Source organism: Mesoplodon mirus, assembly GCF_964341445.2.
Source record: "Mesoplodon mirus genome assembly, chromosome: 11".
Lineage (NCBI taxonomy): Eukaryota > Metazoa > Chordata > Mammalia > Artiodactyla > Ziphiidae > Mesoplodon > Mesoplodon mirus.
In genome coordinates this window covers 65,978,960-66,001,224 of record NC_138987.1, presented here as the reverse complement: position 1 = coordinate 66,001,224, position 22,265 = coordinate 65,978,960, and the positions used below count along the sequence as shown (strand labels likewise).

At 44.1% G+C, this 22,265-nt stretch overlaps 1 protein-coding gene across 3 annotated transcripts in view; it reads right to left on the bottom strand.

Moving 5' to 3' along the window:
* LOC309811618 (uncharacterized protein) overlaps positions 1 to 19,960 on the bottom strand; it is a 60,444-nt gene extending 40,484 nt beyond the window's left edge. For 2 of the 3 annotated variants that reach the window (XM_082634564.1, XM_082634563.1), the window contains exon 1: positions 19,633 to 19,960. In XM_082634564.1, the coding sequence (XP_082490690.1) occupies positions 19,633 to 19,755 (123 nt within the window). In that variant the 5' untranslated portion in view covers positions 19,756 to 19,960. The remainder of the gene's footprint in view (positions 1 to 19,632) is intronic. The other variant, XR_014295218.1, reaches the window with a different exon arrangement.
* Between the last annotated feature and the right edge of the window lie 2,305 nt (positions 19,961 to 22,265).

Below are 22,265 nucleotides of genomic sequence, written 5' to 3'. Positions count from 1 at the left end.
AGAAGAGGATCCACTCTTTTCTGGGAAGAAAGGGGTTAAGAGTGATGCCCTCAGATGGGAAGAGGATTAGAGGCAGGGAAGGGGAACATGTTAAACCAAGAGGGATTGTATGCAGAAGAAAGGAATATGAACACACTATCCACTCTTCCGGAGCTTGGGGGCACTAGGAAAGGGAGTAGAAATCATGATTTCTAGAGCCAAGGGGAAAACCGTAGAAACTGACCCCTAGCAACACTGCTGCCTGTTTCCTCTGTCCCTTTTAGGGGGGAAAATTGCCTCAAGCGTTAATGACGCTTTGCACAGGACACAGAGAGGGGCTTGCCCGGTCGTCGTTTTATTGAATTCTCCGGCTTGGTCAGCCTTTAAGAACACAGTTCATTGTCTCCAAGCAGCTGACCTGGGTTTTACTGCTCTCGGGCATGAATATGCATGGTAAGGAGCCCCAGATGTGCCGAGGCTGCTGGCAGGTTTTCAGGACTTGAAGGCTCACAAGCACACGCGCCGGTCTGCTCGGGTTTTAGGCGGTGCCAACGGAAAGAACAGCCAAGAAGTTTCCCTCCCGGGGGTTGTTCCTGCGAGTCCATCCCTGCTGGATGCGTGGGCTACACCTGGCAGGGAGGGCTCGGGCGGGTGCAGAAGGGCCTAGGGGAGGACGGAATCTTGCCCTAGGGTTTTGGATGGGGGTTAAAGCACAGCACTCTGCTATTTTCTCACGTTCCACGTTTGCAAAGAGCTCGGCGGGGAACCAGCTAACAGTGCAAGGGGGAAATCCAGCCACAAAACCACTGAACTTTTCCAGGGTGGTGAGCCGCTGAGGTTCTTGTGCCCCAGCTTCTGGCGCCTTTGTCCCCGGGCCCACCGCGCGCTCTGGGCGGAAGGTCGCCGGCGAGAGCGGCCCCGGGGGCTCACCCACCCCGAGATTGGCTGCCTGGCCCAAGGCCAAGTCCCGCCGCGGCCACTCTCTGCCATTCCGACGTGAGTGAAGGCTCCTTAATAAGAGTGTAAATAAAAACCGGGCTGAGAAATGAGTTTTCCATGCCAGCAATCACCGGCCGAACCTCGGCTGTAAATAGTCTGGCGGAGCCGCGCAGATGGAGTCCCCGCACCTGGGGGATCGGGCCATCTCTGAGCAGCGACGGGGCCACAGCTGGGCGCAGCCCAGACGCCAGTCCTCCGGGAGGCCGCGCGCCGGGCCCGGATTCTGCAACCACAGATAACGCGCCGCCCGGCGGGCCCCCCTCCCCTCCCCCGCACTGGAATCATCCTAGCCTGCTGTGTCCTCGGGAGGGACGGACCGCCAGGCCCCCTAATTTATGGTCATTGGTGTAATAGCTCTAAGGTGATTTATCTGACCGCAGAGGAGATGGCAAACGCATGGAGATGAATGATTGGCCGGGCAGGCTTTGTGCATTTCTGATTGGCCTTATTAATTTCGAGCAGAGCTCGGCAGCAGCCTCTTGACTGAGACAAGGAAGTCAACTTGGCAGCAGCCTCTACCCAGAGCCAGTTGGGGCCTGGCAAAGGTTTAGCTTTGGCACAAACTGAAGGAATAATGTATTGCTTAAAAATTCGGGGAGTTTGACAGAATGTGCTAGCATACTGATTAAAGCAGATTTAGTTTGAGAGAGGGTAAGGATCTTTTGATTTGACAAATTCCTTCCCCCCCCCTTTGTGTTTGTATAGGCCTTGGGGGTAGGAGGGAGAGCAGGAAGAGGATTTTTTTGTTTTTTATTTTTAATGTTTGAGTGAGGGGCAGGGGGATGCAACACTTACTGCTTAGAAGGGAAGGAATTTGGGGGAATCATGGGGCAAAAAAGTATCCAGAACATCCTTCTAAAAATGTTGTATTTCACAATCATTTGTGTGGGGAAAAGATTTCTTGCCTTTTGAGTTCTCTTCAGACATCACAACTAGTATTTATGGTATATATAAATTACTGGATAAGCACACCAACATACCACACTTTCACAAGGTCATTACTCTGTGTCACTGTAGTAACTGTCATTTAAATGTCACCCTTTAAGCTGTGACAAAGCGAGAGAGAGGCATGGACATATATACACTACCAAACGTAAGGTAGATAGCTAGTGGGAAGCAGCCACATAGCACAGGGAGATCGGTGATCAGCTCGGTGCTTTGTGACCCACTGGGGGGGTGGGATAGGGAGGGTGGGAGGGAGGGAGATGCAAGAGGGAAGGGATCAGATGTATATGTATAACTGATTCACTTTGTTATAAAGCAGAAACTAACACACCATTGTAAAGCAATTATACTCCAATAAAGTTGTAAAAAATAAAATAAAATAAATAAATGTCACCCTTGAGTGATGCAACTTAGCCCCTTGAATAAAAGGGACTAAATAAGAATATTGGGGGAGTTACAATATTTAGTGGAAACCATTTCCATATGAATGAATTACAAATTCAGTAGGGGTGAATATGCAATTTAACTGTACACGTATTCATTTACTGTATTTATTTGTGCGTGTAGGACTCAAATGTAGACACACAGCACTAGGCAACCCCCAGATACAATCCTGAACACCCTGTTCCTCAGGGGAACCAGAGCAAAGCCAGAGTGAGAGCAAGAGAACATGACTGCTTGGGGAGGGGGCAGGTTGGTGTCACACGTGCAGCGGCACAATCACTTCTTTCATTTATAGCTCTAACCAGAAAAATAGACTGCAAGCAGCTGAGTACCAATTTCTTTTGCTGCCTGAACCGATGAGTGGTTGCCTTAAATGTCATTGAGCTGGAAGGCTGTGCATTTCATTCCCTGCCAGGTTACAGGAAGCTTTGAAGCAGGTCGAGAAGGTGCCCAGTAATTGTCCTGCCACCTATCAAGGTGGGCAAGTGCAATCCTGCCAGGTAGAATTGGCCCAGTGGGGGATGAGAGCTGCCTGTCATCACTGACGAATCTCATCAAATGCTGCTTGAGTAGAAATGAAGGTGGCCCGTTTAGTCCTATGACAAGAGCCAAGTGGAGCAGAAGGTAAGGGTTACCTTCCAGAACAACAAAAATGGATTTGGAAGTTAGGAGTGGGGATTTGTTTGGGACACAGGCCATAGAATGTGCACGCGACACACAGGTCCTGCGTCCAGCTCCCTAAATGTCTAACACATGAAATAAGTCCAGTTAACAGAGGTATGAAGGAGTGCTGTGGTGAATCAGAGATTAAGAGTCTAGAAGGGGGGCTTCCCTGGTGGCGCAGTGGTTGAGAGTCCGCCTGCCGATGCAGGGGACGCGGATTCGTGCCCCGGTCCGGGAGGGTCCCACGTGCCGCGGAGCGGCTGGGACCATGAGCCATGGCCGCTGAGCCTGCGCGTCCGGAGCCTGTGCCCCGCAACGGGAGAGGCCACAACAGTGAGAGGCCCGCGTACCGCAAAAAAAAAATGAGTCTAGAAGGGTCAGGGAAGGTTTTCCATGTTGACCACTGCACTGGGCCTTGAAGGATGAGTAGGAGTTGGTCCAGGATAGAGGGTGAAGGTCATGCCGGCCACAGGCGGATCATGGAGCATAAAGGAAAGGAGGCAAAGAACAATCCTGTTTAGTGCCTGATGAGGATCCTGTGTGTACAAGTTCAAGCTGCATCTCACCTCTTTGTGAAACTAAACGTTTAAAAGATGCCAGAAATTTCACCCCCTAATAAAGATCAGCAGTCAGGTGTCTCCTAACTTTCTCAAGACCATAACGGAAAACCATGTATGTTTCTTTAAGCACATCTAGCCGTAATGACTGCAAGCAAACCAAAACCACAAAAGAGAACTAAACTCTGAACTCCGAGTATTAACTGTTTTTAGCTTAAAATAATCCTTCTCCACTAATTTGACATGTGGCCCAGAGACAAATACTAAGTGCTGTCTCTCCAGCTTTCCAACTGAACACTGGTCTCTAAGGACAGACAGGCTGGCAGCGAAGCAGCGGCATTCCCTCCACCCACACAAAGGTCTGGCTTTGCCCCTCCACCTTTCCCCACTGGGCTGCTCTCTGGACACTGCAGGAAACTCATCTGTCATCACAACAAAAATCAGCTCCGTTCGTTTGCCTTCTTTTGTTCGCTGGGAAGCTCCCTCCTAGGCCACTCCGTAGACGCTTCTCTTTCTTCCTCAGCCTCCCAGCCTCCTCCCTCTGACCTGCTCGTTGTCAAAGATCAGAATTATGACTGCGGAACTGACTGCTGCCCTCAGTTAAAGAAAAGAGGAAAGCACCTCCTTTGTCTTACTTCAGTCCACCTCACAGGCTGTGTCTCGTATCAGCTCTAGTTTTCTCTATAAAGATGTAGTGGTACTAATCTTGTCTCAGAGAATACACATTGCCTTAGTTGTGGGTCCTGGGCCATCACAAACAGCATTCCCAAGTCCTCTATTCTCATATGCAGCCTATTTCCTATCTTACCTGAAAGTAGCTCCTTCCCTTTTTGGCTGTATTGTTTCAATACTTCCCTGTGATTTGGATTTGAGCTTTTTCAGAGGCTTCCTTGAAGGAATCACAGTGCCTGTGTATCAAGGTCAGGAGCCTGTATAGCCCAGGGGCTTGCCAACGGGCCTTGCACTTGTGAACAGCAGTTCTGGGTGACTGACAGGCCTTGGGGTTTTATTTATTCATTTTGCAAACTTTACAGAAGCCCCTTCACTTCTCTTAGGGGATGTGGAGAGGAGTAAGAAGCCTCTGGTCTCGGGCCGCAGACCTTAAGTGTGTAACGCTCACATGAGAGAGTACAATGGGAGAGGTATGAAGAGAGCTGTGGAAAATCAGAGAACGCATTTAAGCATCTGCAAGGAAGCGAACCTCTCCCACATGAGTTGATCATGGCACTGGGTCCGGAAGGATAAAGAGGAATCAAGGGGAGAAGGGGTGGAAGGTCACGCCAGCCACGGGTGGAAAACAAAGCTTAAGTGAGAGGAGGAAAAGTAGGACAGGTGAAGAGAAGAGGCAGGGAGACATCTATGGGGTCGATTAGAAAAGAGAATAAACAAAGGGAAAGCGGGACATGGACAGGAGTGAAAAGGGGGACCAGTAATTGTCTCCACTACTACTTAGCTGCACCCATGCCTTGAATAGCCAGGCGCACTCCCACGGCAGACACTGTCATGACTACACTATATCCATTTCACCAAAAGATGTTGAAGCTTCAGGAAACGAGTGACTTAGAATGGTCACAATATGTTACTAAGAGCATAAGGCAGATATAGAAAAAGGACAAAAAGACCCAGGCATTAATAAGTTGCGAAGAAAATACACTGAAATGGTATTAGCTCTGGGTGGTAGGATTATGAATTAATTTAATTTTCTTCTTTTTACTTATCTGGATTTTCTATCCTATGGTGAGCGTGAATACTACTTCATAGGCTACTAATTGAGTAATCTTTAATAAAACATTTCCTGATAAAAGGGTTCCTAAAGTTTATTTAACTTCACGATAATGGTATCTGACCCTTAAATAGAAAAGCAAAGGTAAAAAACTAGGACTATCTCATTCAGTGTGCAGGCTTTGTACAGATAATTTGGGTTATGTCTCATTTATATGTATGTAAATAGTGCAGCCACCACCATCTCCCTCAACACACAAGGGCAGAGACAAACCTACAGCCGTCTTAGTATCCCCCGCCCCTAAGGCAGCACCTCGCATAAGCAGATGCACATTGAATAAATGTTGTTTAACGAAGGATTCCTAGACCTTCTGACCTTAAAACCAGGACTCTTTCCACTACAAGAGGGATTCTCATACTTCAGCATGCATCACAATTATCTGGAAGGCTTGTTAAGACACAGAATGCTGGGCCCCACCCCCAGAACTTCAAAGTTTATAGGTCTGGGGTAGACCTGAGAATATGCATTTCTAACAGGTTCCCAGGAGATGCTGATGCTGTTGATCTGGGACCAGACTTGGAGAACCACTGCTCTTTCATACTGTCTGCAGGTGGAAGGATCCTAAGGGCTACCTGCAGTCACACATACTTTCACAACCATGGCTTAAAAGAATGCTCCAAGAGATACCACGAAGGGTCACAGCTAAAATAGCTGGCAGAGAGCTGAAATGACCAAGAATGCTTCTAATTCAACAGCTTATTTATTACATTTTGTCCAGTACTAGGACTCATTGTTTGGTATCTTCAAAGATCATGGAGTTTGGTCATGGAGTCCAGAATAGCACACAGGAAATGGAAAATAATGATACGTACCGTTGGATGACAAAATGTGTGGTACTGAGAAGTTCTGTGAGAGAGAAGGGAGGGACCAATGTCAACTAGACTTGAAAGGCAAAGCTTTACTGAAAATCTAGTTTGAAACCTTGGAGGATGCTATTTAGGGTGTTTATTGCTGTATAGCAATCACCCCGAAACTTAGTAGCTTAAAACTACTATCGAGGGCCTCCCTGGTGGCGCAGTGGTTGAGAGTCCGCCTGCCGATGCAGGGGATACGGGTTCGTGCCCCGGTCTGGGAGGATCCCATATGCCGTGGAGCGGCTGGGCCCGTGAGCCATGGCCGCTGGGCCTGCGCATCCGGAGCCTGTGCTCCACAACGGGAGAGGCCACAACAGTGAGAGGCCCGCATACCGCAAAAAAAAAAAAAAAAACAAAAAAAAACTACTATCGAGGGACTTCCCTGGCGGTCCAGTGGTTAAGACTTTGCCTTCCAATGCAGGGGGTGCGGGTTCGATCCCTGGTTGGGGAGCTAAGATCCCACATGCATCGGGGCCAAAAAACCAGAACATAAAACAGAAGCAATATTGTAACAAACTCAATAAAGACTTTAAAAATGGTCCAGATCAAAAAATCTTAAAAAAAAAAAACCAACAAAAACTATTATCATTATCTCATGGTTCTGTAGGCTGACTGTACTCAACTAGGTGGTCCTGCCTGGGACCTTTCGAGTAGTAACGGTCAGAGAGTAGCTGGCACTGAACTTGCCTCAAGGCTCAGCTGGGCTGATTGTCTAATGTGGCTTCTTCACTCCCATGCTGATGGCTCAGCCTCCTCCATGTGGCTTGTTTGCCTGGACTTATTAACAGCAGTTCAGGGCTCCAAGAGATAGGAGACCGCCTGTCCTCTCTTAAAGAGTAGCCCAGCATTGGCAGAGTGTCACTTCTGCCACAGTCTATTGGTGAAATTAGTCACAGTCCAGCCCAGGTTCAAGGGGGCAGAGGAATCTCTCTCAGTGGGGGAGTGGCATGTGCACAGAGAAGAAACTGATGGCAGCCATCTCTGGAGACAAGCTACCACAGATGGGCAGGCAGAGCAGACAACTTAGAGCATGAAGATCCAAGAACCAGATGGGGGCCAGGAGGAGATCTGAAAGCTTGTATACAAGAAAATCAAAGGAGCTGAAAAGTGAAGTGAAGCGTCTGGGTCAGATCTGATAAACAATGGGGGAAATCACTGTAAGTTCTTAGCAAAGTGGCTTTCACTCACTCAACACACCCACATGCATTGTTCGCCTGCTGGCATCAGGGTGGAGTGGTGTACATACAAACATACACAAGGCAGGCACAGGCCAGCCGCCACAGATCAGAGTTTAGTGGGAGACGCACATGAGTGAGCAGGCACTTACAGTTCGGTGTGATGACTGCTAACAAAGGGGAAAGTGTGGGGTATTATGAGAGCATCTAACTCAGATAAGGAAGCAGGAGGGGAGAAGAGGGTTAGCTCAATTTTTTTTTTCTTTTTTTTCTTTAAAGATCCCTCTAACAAAAGTTCCTGGGCAAGATTGGAGGAGGGAAAGACAGAAGCCAAGGAGACCAGTTAGAGCACTGTAGCTAGACAGGTGATTAGAATTAGACACTGTAAATCTCCATCTCTACTGAAGGAAGATGCAGCCCTGATAGGGAGTATGCCTAGAGCATGATGGGTGTTAAAGTTGTCACATCTTCCCTTTTAAAGATTTGGTCCTACCCAATATATAAAGTCATCTGATAAAACTTGTAAAATGACAACAGGTGGCTGGAAAGCACCCAAGGCATTACTGGGCACACCTGGGAGATCACATCAAAGGCAGCTGTGTGGAGTGTTCCTTCTCATGCCCCAGAAGCACCTCCCAGATTCCAAAGAAAGAGCTTATTGTACTCTCAGAGGCACACGGAGTCACTGAGTAACCTTTCGGGGAGGAATTTTGATTTTTCTGTTCTTGTCTACATTAGATAAGCTCGTGTCTTTAGGACAACACCTGCAGTAAGTTGCTTATATGCTGTTCCAAGGAAACAGGACTGCTGATCGTAATTCCAGAGAAATCGTTTTCTACCAGAAACGGGCCTCCACTTTGTCCTCCGAGTGATGGCGCTGGGCCCAGCACTGCTTCCTACATCTAGTGTACCACCAAATGCACAGTGGAGGATCAATGAATATTTGACTAGCTAGGATGTATCAAATTTTTACAGATCACAGATGGCAATGGGGTGAGGTACACACAAAGTACTTAACTCTGTATCCTAAACTCTATGTCAGGAGCTCTAAGTGTGCAGTTAACTATTTAGAGAAATGGAGGAGGTTCTACTATACTACCGAGGGCACAGGAATAATAGTTACACTGAGCCCTGGTATAGAGTGCACTGGAATAACTTTGCTATGGAAAATGGTGACAGCTACGTCAACAAGATGAGGTGGCATCTCCTGTTTGTCACTCTTCCCATTACTGTTTCGAGCCTCTTTTCAGGCATCTCTTTTCCTGTCTACTCCTTTTGTTCTTTGCTTGCTTTCAAGCAAAGAATCTTTCAAGCAAAGAATCTTGAAAGAATCTTTCAAGATTCTTCCCCAGAGACTATGTGGGTATGGAGGGGAAGGGAGGGAATTGGTAGGAATGTCCATTGTCCTCTCACTAGCCTGGGCTTCTGCTAGCTCCCACCAGAGTAGAAGAGGGGACCTGGAGAGAAGACCACTGGGGAAAAGAGAAGTGGAGGCAACACGAGGCCCGAGGCAATGTGGGGAAGAACCCCCCTGGCCCAAGGCAGGGCAGAGGATAAATACTGAGATAGGAAGCGAAGAGACCACTCTAAGCAGCAGTCAGCCAGCAAGCCGGCCAGCCTGGCCCTTTGCTGACTTTCCTCTCCCTTGCTTTTGCTTTGTCATTTCCCTGGTTATGGCACCTTACTTGGAAAGAGAGGAGGAGGAAATTTGGGTTCATCAATTTTAGATATTTAGTTGTTCACAGTTAAATGCTATATTAGTTTTCTACTGCTGCTGTAATATTACCACAAACTTAATGACTTAAAGCAACACAGATTTATTATCATATAATTCTGGAGGTCAGAAGTCTGCAATGGGTCTCACTGGGCTAAAATCGTGGTGTCGGCAGGACTTTCTGAAGGTTCTAGAAGAGACTACACTTCTTTGCCTTTTCCAGCTTCTAGAGGCAACCTGGGTCCCTATTATACTGTGACTGTATTGGGCTCACCAGGTAATCCAGGATAGTCTCCCTATTTTAAGGGCAGCTGATTAGCAACCTTAACTCCATCTGCAATCATAATTCTTCTTTGCTGTGTAACCTAACATATTCATAGGTTCTGGGGATTTAGGATGTGGACATCAGGGGGTGGGAGTGGGTGGGGTTGACCTCAAACACTGTATAACCTTACTGAAACTACACTGTTTCAAATTTTTCCTAGTACTCTTGAAAACCAAGAAGAACTCAACGTCAGTTGTTTGTTTTTCCTCTTATGGGTTTGCTGGAAACAGAAGTAACAATCCTAACCATCTGTCATTTAAACAAGGGAAGATTTATTGCTTTTGACTAAAAAGACACTTGTCACAATAGCAATACTACACCCTTCTGCAAAGACAGAGCCCCTCTTGCAGGGCTGCAGCATCCCATCAGCATGTCACCTGGCTCCACTCTCTTACCGGTGCTGCACAATGCTCTTTGCCCTGAAAGGCAGTCAAGAGGATATGACACTGTAACAAAGGGGCAACATACAGATCCACGTCCTGGGAGACCCAGCCATTTATTTGGATCAGTTTTATAGTTTCTATAGAATGGAAAGGCTATCATGCAAAATGACTCCTGGCCATTTATTTGTCGACTCAAGCAATGTGACACAGCTGCTAGCAAGCTTAAGAGGGGTGCTCTAGTCCCAGACAGGCTAGACTTCAATCAACAAGAAAAGACTTGGATTGGCTATGGTTTTTGACAATGTTGGTAGACATCACAATTAAGCAGGGGAGATAAAGAGGTAACATTACCAAAGAATAATTTTTTAAGAAAATAATACATTCTGCATGTTATCTTTTTCTGAGCCATTTCCTGAACATTCCTTTAAACTGGCAGTAGGACCATTTCCCTGATGACAAAAGGCCGTTCTTTAGGTGGTGAGGTACATGTACAATTTCAGGAGTGTAGAATGGTAATAGTGTGTGTGTGTGTGTCTGTGTGTGTGTGTGTGTCTGTGTGTGTGTGTCTGTGAGAGAGGAAGATTGAAATTATATAAGTGTATTAAGCATGCGAAAGAGACTTTAGACTACTTCAAGTAGCTACCATTTATAAACACTCCTTGTGTCAGGACTTTGTTGGGCACTTTAGGTATATTATCTGTGATCCTCAGAACGACCTTTCATTGTAGGTATTACAAATAGGTAACTGAGGATCAATAAGATTAAGAAATTCACCTGAGGCCACACAGCTGTTAAACAGCAGAAAGAGGAAATAACCCTCTGGCCCCCTGACCTAAAGCCCTCGCTCCCTCTTGCACAGAATAACTCACTGCTGGATCATCCACGCCTCTACGGTTAAGTGGTGGCAATGGAAATATGTATCGATAGAAGTTGCACTGCCAAGGCCCTGAAGTCACCAGGCTCTGTCCTCACCTCCTCAACCTACTAACTCCCCAGCAAGCACTGACTCCCCCAGTTTCCTGATTAGTGAGTTGCCTAGAGCCCCATGACGAGTCAGCAGGATGTAACTGTGAGTGTGCCTCTTGTTTCTGGTGCCACATCACTTCTCCCCAGAGGTCAGGGAAACAAGAAGAGGGAAGAAATGAAGAAACTGAGCAAAAAAAAGGTGCGGGGGGAGACAAAATCAGCACATTCATTTGTGTAGGAATGAGTAGCTCAATTTTGCAGATCATTGAAAAAGTTAGACATGCTATTTGCCATGCAAAGACTAAAGAGCACTAACCTGCCAAACTTAGAAACGGATTTTTCCATTATTTACTTGGCCTCATTATTAGACTGCATCCTCAGAGAAGATCTATCTTTTAACTCAAATTCAATATTTGACCAAACCAAACAACTAAAAATGTTAATGAAAACAAAGAAAACCAAAATCAACAAGAGCCTAAATATTAGGGAAAATTCCTTTTGTGAATTAAATTCACTTAGTAATAAATTCATTTTTAAGGTTAGATGGCTTCCTTTTCATTAAGGCTTTGCAAGCTTTTGATTTACAGAAAGATGTTATTGTTAATGGAGTCAACCTCCCTGAGAATTCAGCATCATTTTGAAAGCTGAGAGTGCATATGCATTCTAATATTATGCAGAAACCATCTCCCAGGCCCCACACAGTGCACACTGCCCAACTGTTGTTGGAACCAGTCCTGCAGAATAAGTGGTCTCTCTAACTTATCTTATCCCCATAGAAGCTAGTATCTTGGAGGAGTCACAGTGATACTCATTAATACTGGTTAAATAAAGAAATGTGTATTTATGTACACATATTCACTGACTCACAGAATTACACAAGCACATTTATTTTTCAAGGCAAAACAATTCAGGTAAAACTGTCCTCCTCTTTTCCCATACCCCTTCTTTCAAAAATTCTCTTCCTTTTAGGTTTTCTTCTTCAACACTGCTATTGACATTAATTTTAATTAGATTAGAATCCTCTACAAAATGCTGGGGAAGAGGAGACAAAAGATACATTTGACCTAGACTCCAAGCTTCACAGATGGTACATAACACGGAGAAGAGCCAGAACAGATTTTAGCACAGCCTTCTACACTATATTACATCCCTAAAGGATGGCCACTGTCTATAGAAAAGAACATGAATGGCATGACTTGAGCATCAACTTCAGGGTCCTTACCAAAAGTAGACTCAGGCAGCCTACAAAAATGCTTGAAATTTTAGCTAACTCCACAGGGTAAACACTGAAGGTTGCTATTGCAATTATCCAAGTAAAATTTTTGTGTTAACACTTTAGTATTATTCATGTTAATTATCTAGTCACTCTATAAGTCTTTGAAAAAATAAGGTAGGCAAGTTCAGAGTTTGGATGACAGTAAAATGCAAGAAAAAGTCTGGAGCATATGGAGAGGCCTGGTGGCGTGGAGGAGGGGCTGCGGGAGTAGAGAGCCCTGATGAACAAAAAATCAGCAGGAGGGAACTGGACACCATGGGTAAAGATAGTGTCACCGAAAGGAAAGAGAATGATAAAGGAAATTAGCATTTACAAAAAAATAATTACACACCAGGTAGGCCCTGTGTTCAGTACTTAGCATATATTAAAATATGAGATTCAAGATGAAAGATAATTTTTGTGCTTACTTACAGTCACTCAAGCTACATTCAAATATATTTTCTGTTGTTTTATTATGTGATTTAAAATTACAAAAAAAGGGGGTGGGGTAGAAAAGCAATGAGAATAGTACCTTTTCCCAGAGGAAAAATACCATTCCTCTAGGTCTAAGAACCTGTGAACGAGAGAGACAAATTTTCTGTCCCCCACATACACAATATACATGGTAGGGTAGACAGGCATAGGATAATCACTATAAATACCCCCATTCAAAAAGGGAGAAAACACCATAGGCATGTGGCAGTCTCTCACCCACAGCAAATCAAACTGGGCACATGTTGCCAATTCCTTGATTAAGGTTCACTTCTATTGCCTGCGATGATTCTCCTCAGCTCTTGGCTCCATCCTCTGAGTTATTCTTCCTACTCCATAAAATATTCCTGCCTGTAGAAGTTCTAGGGTCTAAAAGCTTCTTTTCATTTTGAAGCCATCTGTTCCTTACAGTTCAAGCTGATAGTATTTCTACAATATAATTTTCTTAAAAGCTTTGTAAGTTTCCTATGAATCTTATTGACCTTGTTAGGGTTTACTTCATTAGACAAAAGCCACATCAACAAATCTTGTCTACATGGGGCTCCCTGTAAGGCATCACCTTAAATTTTTCTAGGGCCTTAATAAAGGATTTCACAGTCTAATCCTAAGTTTCATCTTTACCCTGAGAACTTTTCATGATGGAGCTGTGAATTTGATTTTGTCCTGAGGCCTTTTTTTTACTTTGGGAATATTCTGCTGCAAGAGACTGGTCATCAGAAAAGGGTTTTCTTTTCTAACCCATCAAGTCCTGACTTTTATATATTTCCTCAAAATTTTGCTTGAAAACAGAATAATTTCTTCTCTAGCTCATCATTATCTGTATTTCATGATATCAGCTAAAAGAAACCAGTTGAAACTTTAAAACTTTAGCTTGAAAACTGTTCAGGCTTGCATCAGTTCATTAAGTATTATTTTCTATTTCTGCATTATCCTAAGCAGCAGTTTTATTAACAAGGGCTTTTCCTCCAACTTTAATAATTTTTCCCACATGCCGCGGAGCAGCTGGGCCCATGAGCCATGGCCGCTGAGCCTGCGCTCCGCAACGGGAGGGGCCACAACAGTGAGAGGCCCGGCGTACCGCAAAAAAAAAAAAAAAAGTGGGCAGAGGATCCAAATAGACATTTTTCCAAAGAAGACATACAGATGGCCAACAGGACATGAAAAAGTGCTCAACATCACTAATTATCAGGGAAACGCAAATCAAAACCATAATGAGATATTACCTCACACCTGTTAGAGTGGTTATTATCAAAAAGATAAGAAATAAGTGTTGGCGAAGATGTAGAGAAAATGAAATCATTGTGCACTGTTCGTGGGAATGTAAACAGATGCAGCCACTACGGAAAACAGTATAGAAAAATTAAAAATAGAGCTACCAATTCCAGCAATTCCACTTCTGGGTATTTATCTGAAAGAAATGAGAACATTTACTCAAAAAGATAATAGGAACCCCCATGTTCACTGCAGCATTATTTACAATAGCCAAGATATGGAAACTACCTAAGTCTTCATCAATGGATGAATGGATAAAGAAAATGTGGTATATATAAATACAATGGAATATTATGCAGCCATAAAAAAGAATTAAATCTTGCCATCTGTGACAAAATGGATGGAACTTCAGGGCATTATCCTAAGTGAAATAAGAGAAAAAGAAATACCATATGATCTTACATATATGTGGAATCTAAAAAATAAAATCAAATAACTGAATTCAGTTACTCTGGTGGTTGCCAGAGGCAAGGGGTGGGGTGTAGACAAAACGGGTTGAAGGTGGTCAAAAGGTACAGACGTCCAGTTATAAAATAATTAAGTCATGTGGATGTAATGTACAGCACTGTGATTAAAGTTAACAATACTGTATGTTATTATTTGACAGTTGCTAAGAGCACAGATCTTAAAAGTTCTCATCACAAGAAAAAAATTGTAACTATGTGAGGTGATGGATGTTCACTAGACTTATTGTGGTGATCATTCTGCAGTATAAACATATACCAAATCATTGTTGTACACATCAAACTAATATAAAATTATATGTCAACTATATCTCAATTAAAAAAAAAAGAACAGGCACGCGGGCTTCTCTAGTTACAGCATGAGGGCTTAGTTGTGGTATGTGGGATCTTAGTTCCCTGACCAGGGATCAAACCCGGGCCCCCTGCGTTGGGAGCGCTGTGTCTTAACCACTGGGCCACCAGGGAAGTCCCAGGAATCTTAATACATTTTTGTTCAAGTTCAAAGTGGTATGAAACACACATAATTGTAGTCTGTTACTCCACCATAGAGCAATTAGAGATTATTCATTTATAACAGAAAACAGCGTGACAACTACACGTATGGATCTAAACTGCCAGTGTCTGTGGACACTTTTTAGTTCCTAGTTTACTTTTCTGTGACATTTGACACTATTTGGCCTTCTGAGAAACCTTGACCTTCATGATAAAACACTCTCGATTACATCATAACGGAACTAACACTCTCAATTATATTTGAAACCCGGCTAAAGGCAAACGGAACGGTATATTTTCAAAAGAGTTTTTTGAGGTGGAATAAGAAGAAAGAGCTAGGAACTTACCCTGTAAAATCAACACAAGGCTCCTATCTTGGGTTTGTTTGTTCATAACCAAATCTGTACTGTTGGGCGTCAACGGTGCAGTTTAAAAGGATCCTATCCACAAATTTAGTGCCCAGAAGTCTGTGTAGGCACAATTCCATTACATGTGCACAGAACAGCACTTTTAAAGAAAGATAACTGCAAAATGAAAATCTAACAACAACAAAAAATAACTCTCAACTTCAGATTAAAAAGCATACTCTATTCCATGTAAAACTAATATTTCTCTTAAACAAATTCAGAAAACACCTCAACGTATTACAGCAGATAATACAAGGCTAAAAGGTAAAGACAGCCAGAGTATCACTGAATATCAGCCACAATTGTAATGCTCATCTCCAAGACTCCAATTCCACTTTTAGAATGACTACTAGAGACAACAAACATCAGGACATCTAAATTACAAGATCTATTCTAAGTGTTCCGTACTTCCCTCCCCTCAGCTCTTTCACCCACTTTTTCTTCCGCCAGGTTTCAAAGGTAACCTAGGTCACTAATGCTTTTCTCACCTGCCCACATTTTGACTCTTAGGCACTCATGTTCTACCTTTTCTAAATGCATTGACGTTCGGGGCAGTGACCTAGCCATACAATTATTCTGCTTTCCCCATGGTGCCTAACAGCAATATCCTAACAAAAACACTTAGTGAATTGTGTTAGACAATCATTCAAGTGATTTTAATATTTTTGCCTGAATTATCTAGATATCAGTGGCACCAATGACTTTTTAGATTTTACGACAATGGCCATAATTGTCCTCTTGGGTATTACCGATCTGGCCTAATTCACTTTTGAAGGCGACTGTCCTATTTTCCTTTTGTTGCAGAAATTATAGAAGGAGTGTTCAGTGGGGGAAGTAGTACCTCTCCTGTCAGTTCCCCCCCACCCCCACTATGGAGGAGGTGAGATGTGACATACGAGAGGGAGAAAGGATGGGTAGCCATGAAGAAATCCCAGCCTTCCTGGCACCTAGTTCCCATACACTGAAGAGCTTCTCTCTGCTGTCAGGCTCCTCTGGCAAAAATTCTTTGGGGCCACTCCACAGACACAATGTCTTGAGTACACCCTGGCCCACCTACCAAAATGCAACTGTTATGTTTAAACAGCTTATAAACAAAAGCTTTTGTATATAAGATTAACAATCAGGAATTCTGACTTTGGGGCATGAAGCAAAACTGCTTCCCAAGAATCTTCTCCAGGTGTCCCATATACAAAATTAACATCTACATTTCCAATAATTGAGGATGACATTTATTAAAATATTATTACCATAACTCAGCTTTCCTTTGGTCTGGTACTTATTGAGGACACCCAAACACTGCCTTATTCTTTCCCATCCGTGGCTTTTTGCTAATACAAATTACTTAAATGCTTGACAACTGATCAACAAAAAAGTCAATTGTGCCAAGTAAATGTCAAAAACATCAAGATTGGAAAGTTGCACTTTTGATAAGGCAAATTCATCTTGTAGGAAACTGTCAACAGTAAAAATGTTCAGTAGATAATTTTCATCGGCGTGTACAGAAATGTAAAAGTGAAATGTAAAAGTGAAATGCAAAAGTGAAAGGCTAATTTTTAATACTGGAGATTAGAGCAGAAACATAACTTATGGTACTAAAAACAAGTTGGCTGAGGGCAGTATTTTCTCTTGTAATTTAGCTAACAAGAATAACATGTAGAAGTACCTTTATATCCAACAACTGAAAATGTTCCTACTATGTGGGCAGCATATAGTTCTGGATGAAATTTACTTTAAAAGCAGAAGATAAACTGTGAATACTTTATCTGTATACTTCAGTTTCCTATCTGCTGATCATTAAAGTTCAATAAATTACTGGCAGAATCTGTAATACTTTTGGGCACAAATTAACAACTGTTGATCCCCTATAAAATGTTAAAAAGTGTAGTGGGAAAGATGACCTGTCAGATGAGGATTAGCATGACTGGCTGAAGGGAGTATTTTGGAAAATGAAAATTATTATACTACAATTAGAATTTTATTAGTTTCTCCATAAATCAAGATTTGACGTAGCACCCAAAGATTTTCATCATTTAAAAGAATCGACACTTAATAAAGTTCTGAATTTTCTTTGATATCAAGAAAGCAAACTCCAAGAGCCAACTCTCAAATATTTTATGCATTTTAAGATTCAACATAAGGTTCTATACTGCCCTTCCCACAATGAGGCAGCTCCATCCAGATGAGATCAGATTGAGCAAGGTTCTCTCTCAAAGCTAAACCAAACCAAATCAAGGCATACTTATTAGATAACTTTTGAATTACGAAAGCATCAAACTCCTCCTGAAGGGGACAAAAAAGATTCGGTTGGCTTTAGTTTTTTCTCCTTATATGTGCCTTTTTCTTAGTAAAGAATTGCCTTAGTTTTTTTCAATTATGCATCAAAAATTAAACCACAGAATGTTTGTGATTACATCACAAAGCTAATTATTCTGCACAAATCAAAACCGGATCAGTTTTCTAAGAAAAGTACTAAAATTTACCACCAATTTCTCTCAGTGAAATTAAAATTTTAGAAATACAATCATCTTTTCCACCCAGACTTCAGGGTATTTAAAATATCGAGTAATTTCATTAGTTTCCAAACTACATTTTCTTTATAAAAATTGGATCTTCCTGCTTGGAGTAGTGGTCCCTCACAAATCAAAATGGGCAATCTTAGATTTTAAACTCAGAGTATCCAGAAACCACACTTCTAGCTCCTGCCTAGATCCTTTTCTCCCACACTGAAATGCAATGATATAAATGATTACAACATGAGAATCAAAAGCCAAAAAATCCCACCACACCGGCAGAATTTGAGCCCCCAAAGTTAAACTAAAAAGAAAGAAAAAAAAAAGCACAGCACACTGTAAAGAGAATTTATTTGCCTCATACATTAAAAAATCTCAATAGTGCATTTAACTATAAATTCAATCTTCTTATTCAAGGAGTTGCAAACAAAGTTTAAACAGAAACTTTTAATTGCTTTGGGTTTACATTTTAAAAGCTCTCAGATTTACCGAGAGAACATATCAAAAAAAAAAAAACAGATTTGAACTGTTAAGGCATAAACTTTATAATTAATGGGTCTACTATTCCGCCCCTAATGCCAGTTCTGCACAAGATACCTCACACCACTCCGACGCACAGATAAAGAATGAAGTAAAATAGGTACAAACTAAATCTTGCATCAACTACTGAAAGAAGCGGTAAAATTATTTAGGGTGGAAAAGTTATGTGTCAATCTCTCTCACAATTTCATTCCTTCCTTTTCGAGCAAATAGCGAATCCAAAGACTTAGGTCTTCCCCAGCTTTACAAACGTCCCCGTTCACCCCTCTCCCCGCAGTCCCTTCCTCCCTCCGGGAAAATGTACAACTAACGGTTTCCGTGGTGGCCGGCCCTGCCGGGGCTCGGCGGGCTGCCCCCGCGCCCCGGAAAACAAAGGGGATTCCCAGCCATTGTCCTCCGCGGCGCTGAGCATCACCAGCACTAGCAAGGCAGTAGCTTGCGCAGTTATCTCCACAGCGGGCAATGTCACAACCCGACCAACAGCACAAACTACTACCTCAGCCAGGGCCATGGTGTCAGGGAGGCACCGGACCACGCTGAGGCGAGCGAAGCGACTCCGGCGCTCCTTCGTCCATCCTCAGCCGCCGACGTCGGCCCGGCGCCCCTGCCCTTCCCCGCCGCGCCCGCAGACCCCGCCCAGCGCCGAGCCGCTCGGCCGCACCAGGCGTGCCCCGGGAGCTCCGGGCATCACAGCGGCGCCAGCGCCCGGGGGAGGCCGGGCCGGCGTCCTCTACGTAACCGACAGCTCTGGAAAGAGAAAAGGTGCGGAGGGGTCCTAGCGGAGGCAGCCGCTCCCTCCGCCGCCCCGAGGGGACGCCGTCCCCCGGGCCACTCGAAAGCATGAAATGGGCGGCAAAAGCGCAGCAGACGCCTACGGGACCCGGACGGTCCCCGAGAGGCAGCAAGCAGCGCTCCCGCGCTTCGCCCGTCGCGCTCCCGCCACGTCTCTGGGCTGTGCCGCCCGCTCCCCTCCCTGCGGTGGGGGCTGGGCGGCGGCTGGGCCCCCACCGTTGCCGCGCTCCCCACACCCGCGTGAGGCCGGCTCTCCGCCCGGGAGAACGCCGGAGCGCTTCCCGCAGAGGCGACACCAACTCCGGCGCCGCAACCAGAAACCACGGCACAGCCCAGAAGTCCCCAGGCCACCGGCTCCCCAGCACCCTTCGGGGAAATCTCGTGCACCTCTGCAGGAGGCGAGAATAAAACAAAAACCCCGTAAAACTGAAACCGGGCCAGGCGGCGGCATGGGTGGCAGTGGCAGCGGCAGCAGCCCGGCGAGCGCGGACACGCACCGCGTCTCGCGCTCCGCTGCTCCAGTGAGTCCGGACGAACCATAGAGATCACTTAAGGAGGCTCGCGCGCTACTCCCCACCACGTGACCGCCCCGCCAGGCCGCCCCCCGCGCCGCCATCTTACATCCGGGACCGAGGCGGCGTCCCTTTTCCCGACTTGGCAAAACTTCGACGTGTCATTAGGAATCAGCCCCCAAAGGGGGGGACCCTGATTCCACGTCACCAAAGTGCTGAGGCCGTGGGCCATGCCCCCCAATCCGCTTTACGGGGCAAAGTGGAGCCCCTAACTTCTCTCGGTCTTTGCCCGCAAAGAAAATGGCGGCACTTACCGCCGTCTAAGTGGACACGTTGTCTTCTGGCCGGGGTTTAAAGTTTCTGGCACCTCCTTTCGCATCCGGCAAGGACACCGCCACATGCGCTCCACCCCGCGGCGTGGCCGCCGTGCTACATTACGCAGAAAACCGGCGGGAAAGCTGCTGCGCTGCTTACTTTAACGCGCAGGCTCATGGGACTTGTGGGTGGTGGTTTTTTTTTTTTTTTTTTTTTTTTTTTTAAAGGCCAAGTTTGGGAAAAGGCCGACTGCCGTGAGCCCCATCTGCTTTGGGGCCAGGCAAGTTACTTTTTGTCTCTCATTTTGAGACTTCCTGTGAAGTTAACAAATCATTGTGAAGAAAAAGTAAGCAGGGGTTGCCAGTTAAGATACAGAACGTCTAGTTAAATTCAAATTTCAGATAAACGAATAGTTTTTTAGTATATGTATGTCCCATATACCCCCCCAAAAATTGTTTATTTGAACTTCAAATTTAACTGGCGTCCTATATTTTTATCTGCTAAATCTGGCAATACTGTTAGTCATCACGCTCCTGAAAATCCAGACCACATAACAAAAGTAAGGAATGGAGGAACTGAAGAGTGTGTTCAGATTTGGAACTGACTCTGCGTGGAGACTTTGATCCCTTCATGAAGGCCAGGGGGCTGAGGTCCAGACTCCAAACTACGCACAAGGGACATCCATGTGCTTTTTGGACAAGTACGTTTTCTCTTCCTTTAAACCAGCACAATCTAATTTTGATAACATCCTCTCAGCCAAAGAATCTCATGCAAATTAAAGATTACGTAACACTGGGTTTTCATTTCTATTCTATATAGTATTGGTGATGGGACACAATTTCTTGAACAAATTTTCAAATTAAAAAGCATCCTGCCTGACATGTTTCAAAACAAAATTTGTAATATGCAAATTAAGAAAATAAAATATACTTGGTTTATTTGGGGTTTTTTGGCTGTGCCACTTGGCTTGTGGGATCTTAGTTCCCTGACCAGGGATGGAACCCAGGCCCTTGGCCGTGAAAATACAGAGTGTAACCGCTGGACCATCAGGGAATTCATTAAAATATACTTGGGTATGCCCACTAACTGACCGATCTCAATGTCATGCTTGTATGCATTTTAAAGCAACTGCTAAAGGCAGTTTGCCTGCGATATCCAATCTGAAGTACTTCCAATTAACAATATGTATTTTTGTATATATTGAACATACTTGCAATTAAGTGCCTTACTTGACAAAGTTGACAAAATTGACTGCTTCACAGTGATGCTTACCACAAAGTCTGTAGAAACTTCACTAATAGTTTCATTATGATTCACACCACCTTGTTCCCATAAGCAATGATTGGGTTGCCATGGCTGTCATCCCCCACTGCTCATTCACTGTACACTGGACCACATTATCCTCCACCATAGCAAATGTCATTTGTCATAATGGTCCACATATTCAAATGGTCATCAAACAGTTATTTGGTCTACAGTATACAGATATATTAGAGCAATAAAATTTCCAAATAAATTTAGTCATTAACTAATTGTATAAGATTCCTTTCCATAATTAACCTGTTTTTGACAGTGTTGACACCAATGTACTCATCATCCAGACACAATGTGCTGTTATCAACTCTTTCTTTTCCTCCACCCATAATATCCAGAATCTAATCATCCTTTCCTTTCCTAATGTGAGCATGCTCACCTTATCAATCGTTCACCATGACCGCACAGCAGAAAAATTGCAACAGCTTCCTACCTTAGCTCTCCCTACTCTATATTCCTTCCACTTATCGTGCTTACAACTGCAAGTTTATCTTCCTTAGTTTCATAATATATTCCTAAAAATAATCACTCCAAACTCCTGCCACCTCAAATCTAAATTACTCTGCTTGGCTTTCAAGGAATTTCATGAACGGGCCTCAATCCCTTACTGTCAAGCTTGTTTCACACAACACATCGAAATGTACTCTCTCAGTTTCCTCATATCTCAGAGATATGCCTTGCTCGCATTATTTGTCTTTACCTGAAATACCCTCAAATATCCTTTGGACCCAACCAGCTATCAGCACCTGGAAGCCCCCAATGACTTCTGTCCATACAGCAAGGATACAGTTATGAATATACACATAGAGGTTCTCAATATGCTGTGGTTGTCCAGTAAAAGGCAAAAAAACGATCTTTTTGTGAGAAGGTATGGGTTTTCTGACCATTTCTTGAATGACGTGGGCCAAAATTTTTGTTTCTTTGTTTTATGTAACATCCATCAGTTACCGTGTGCCCTGGGACAGTTCTTCACAACACTCCTTTTTAAAATCCTAATAAACAACTCTGTGAGTTAAACACTACTATGAACTCTATGTTACAGATGAGGAAGCCAAATCAGATTAATTAACCGAAGGTCACACATCTAGTAAGTAACAGTGCTGAAATTTGAAT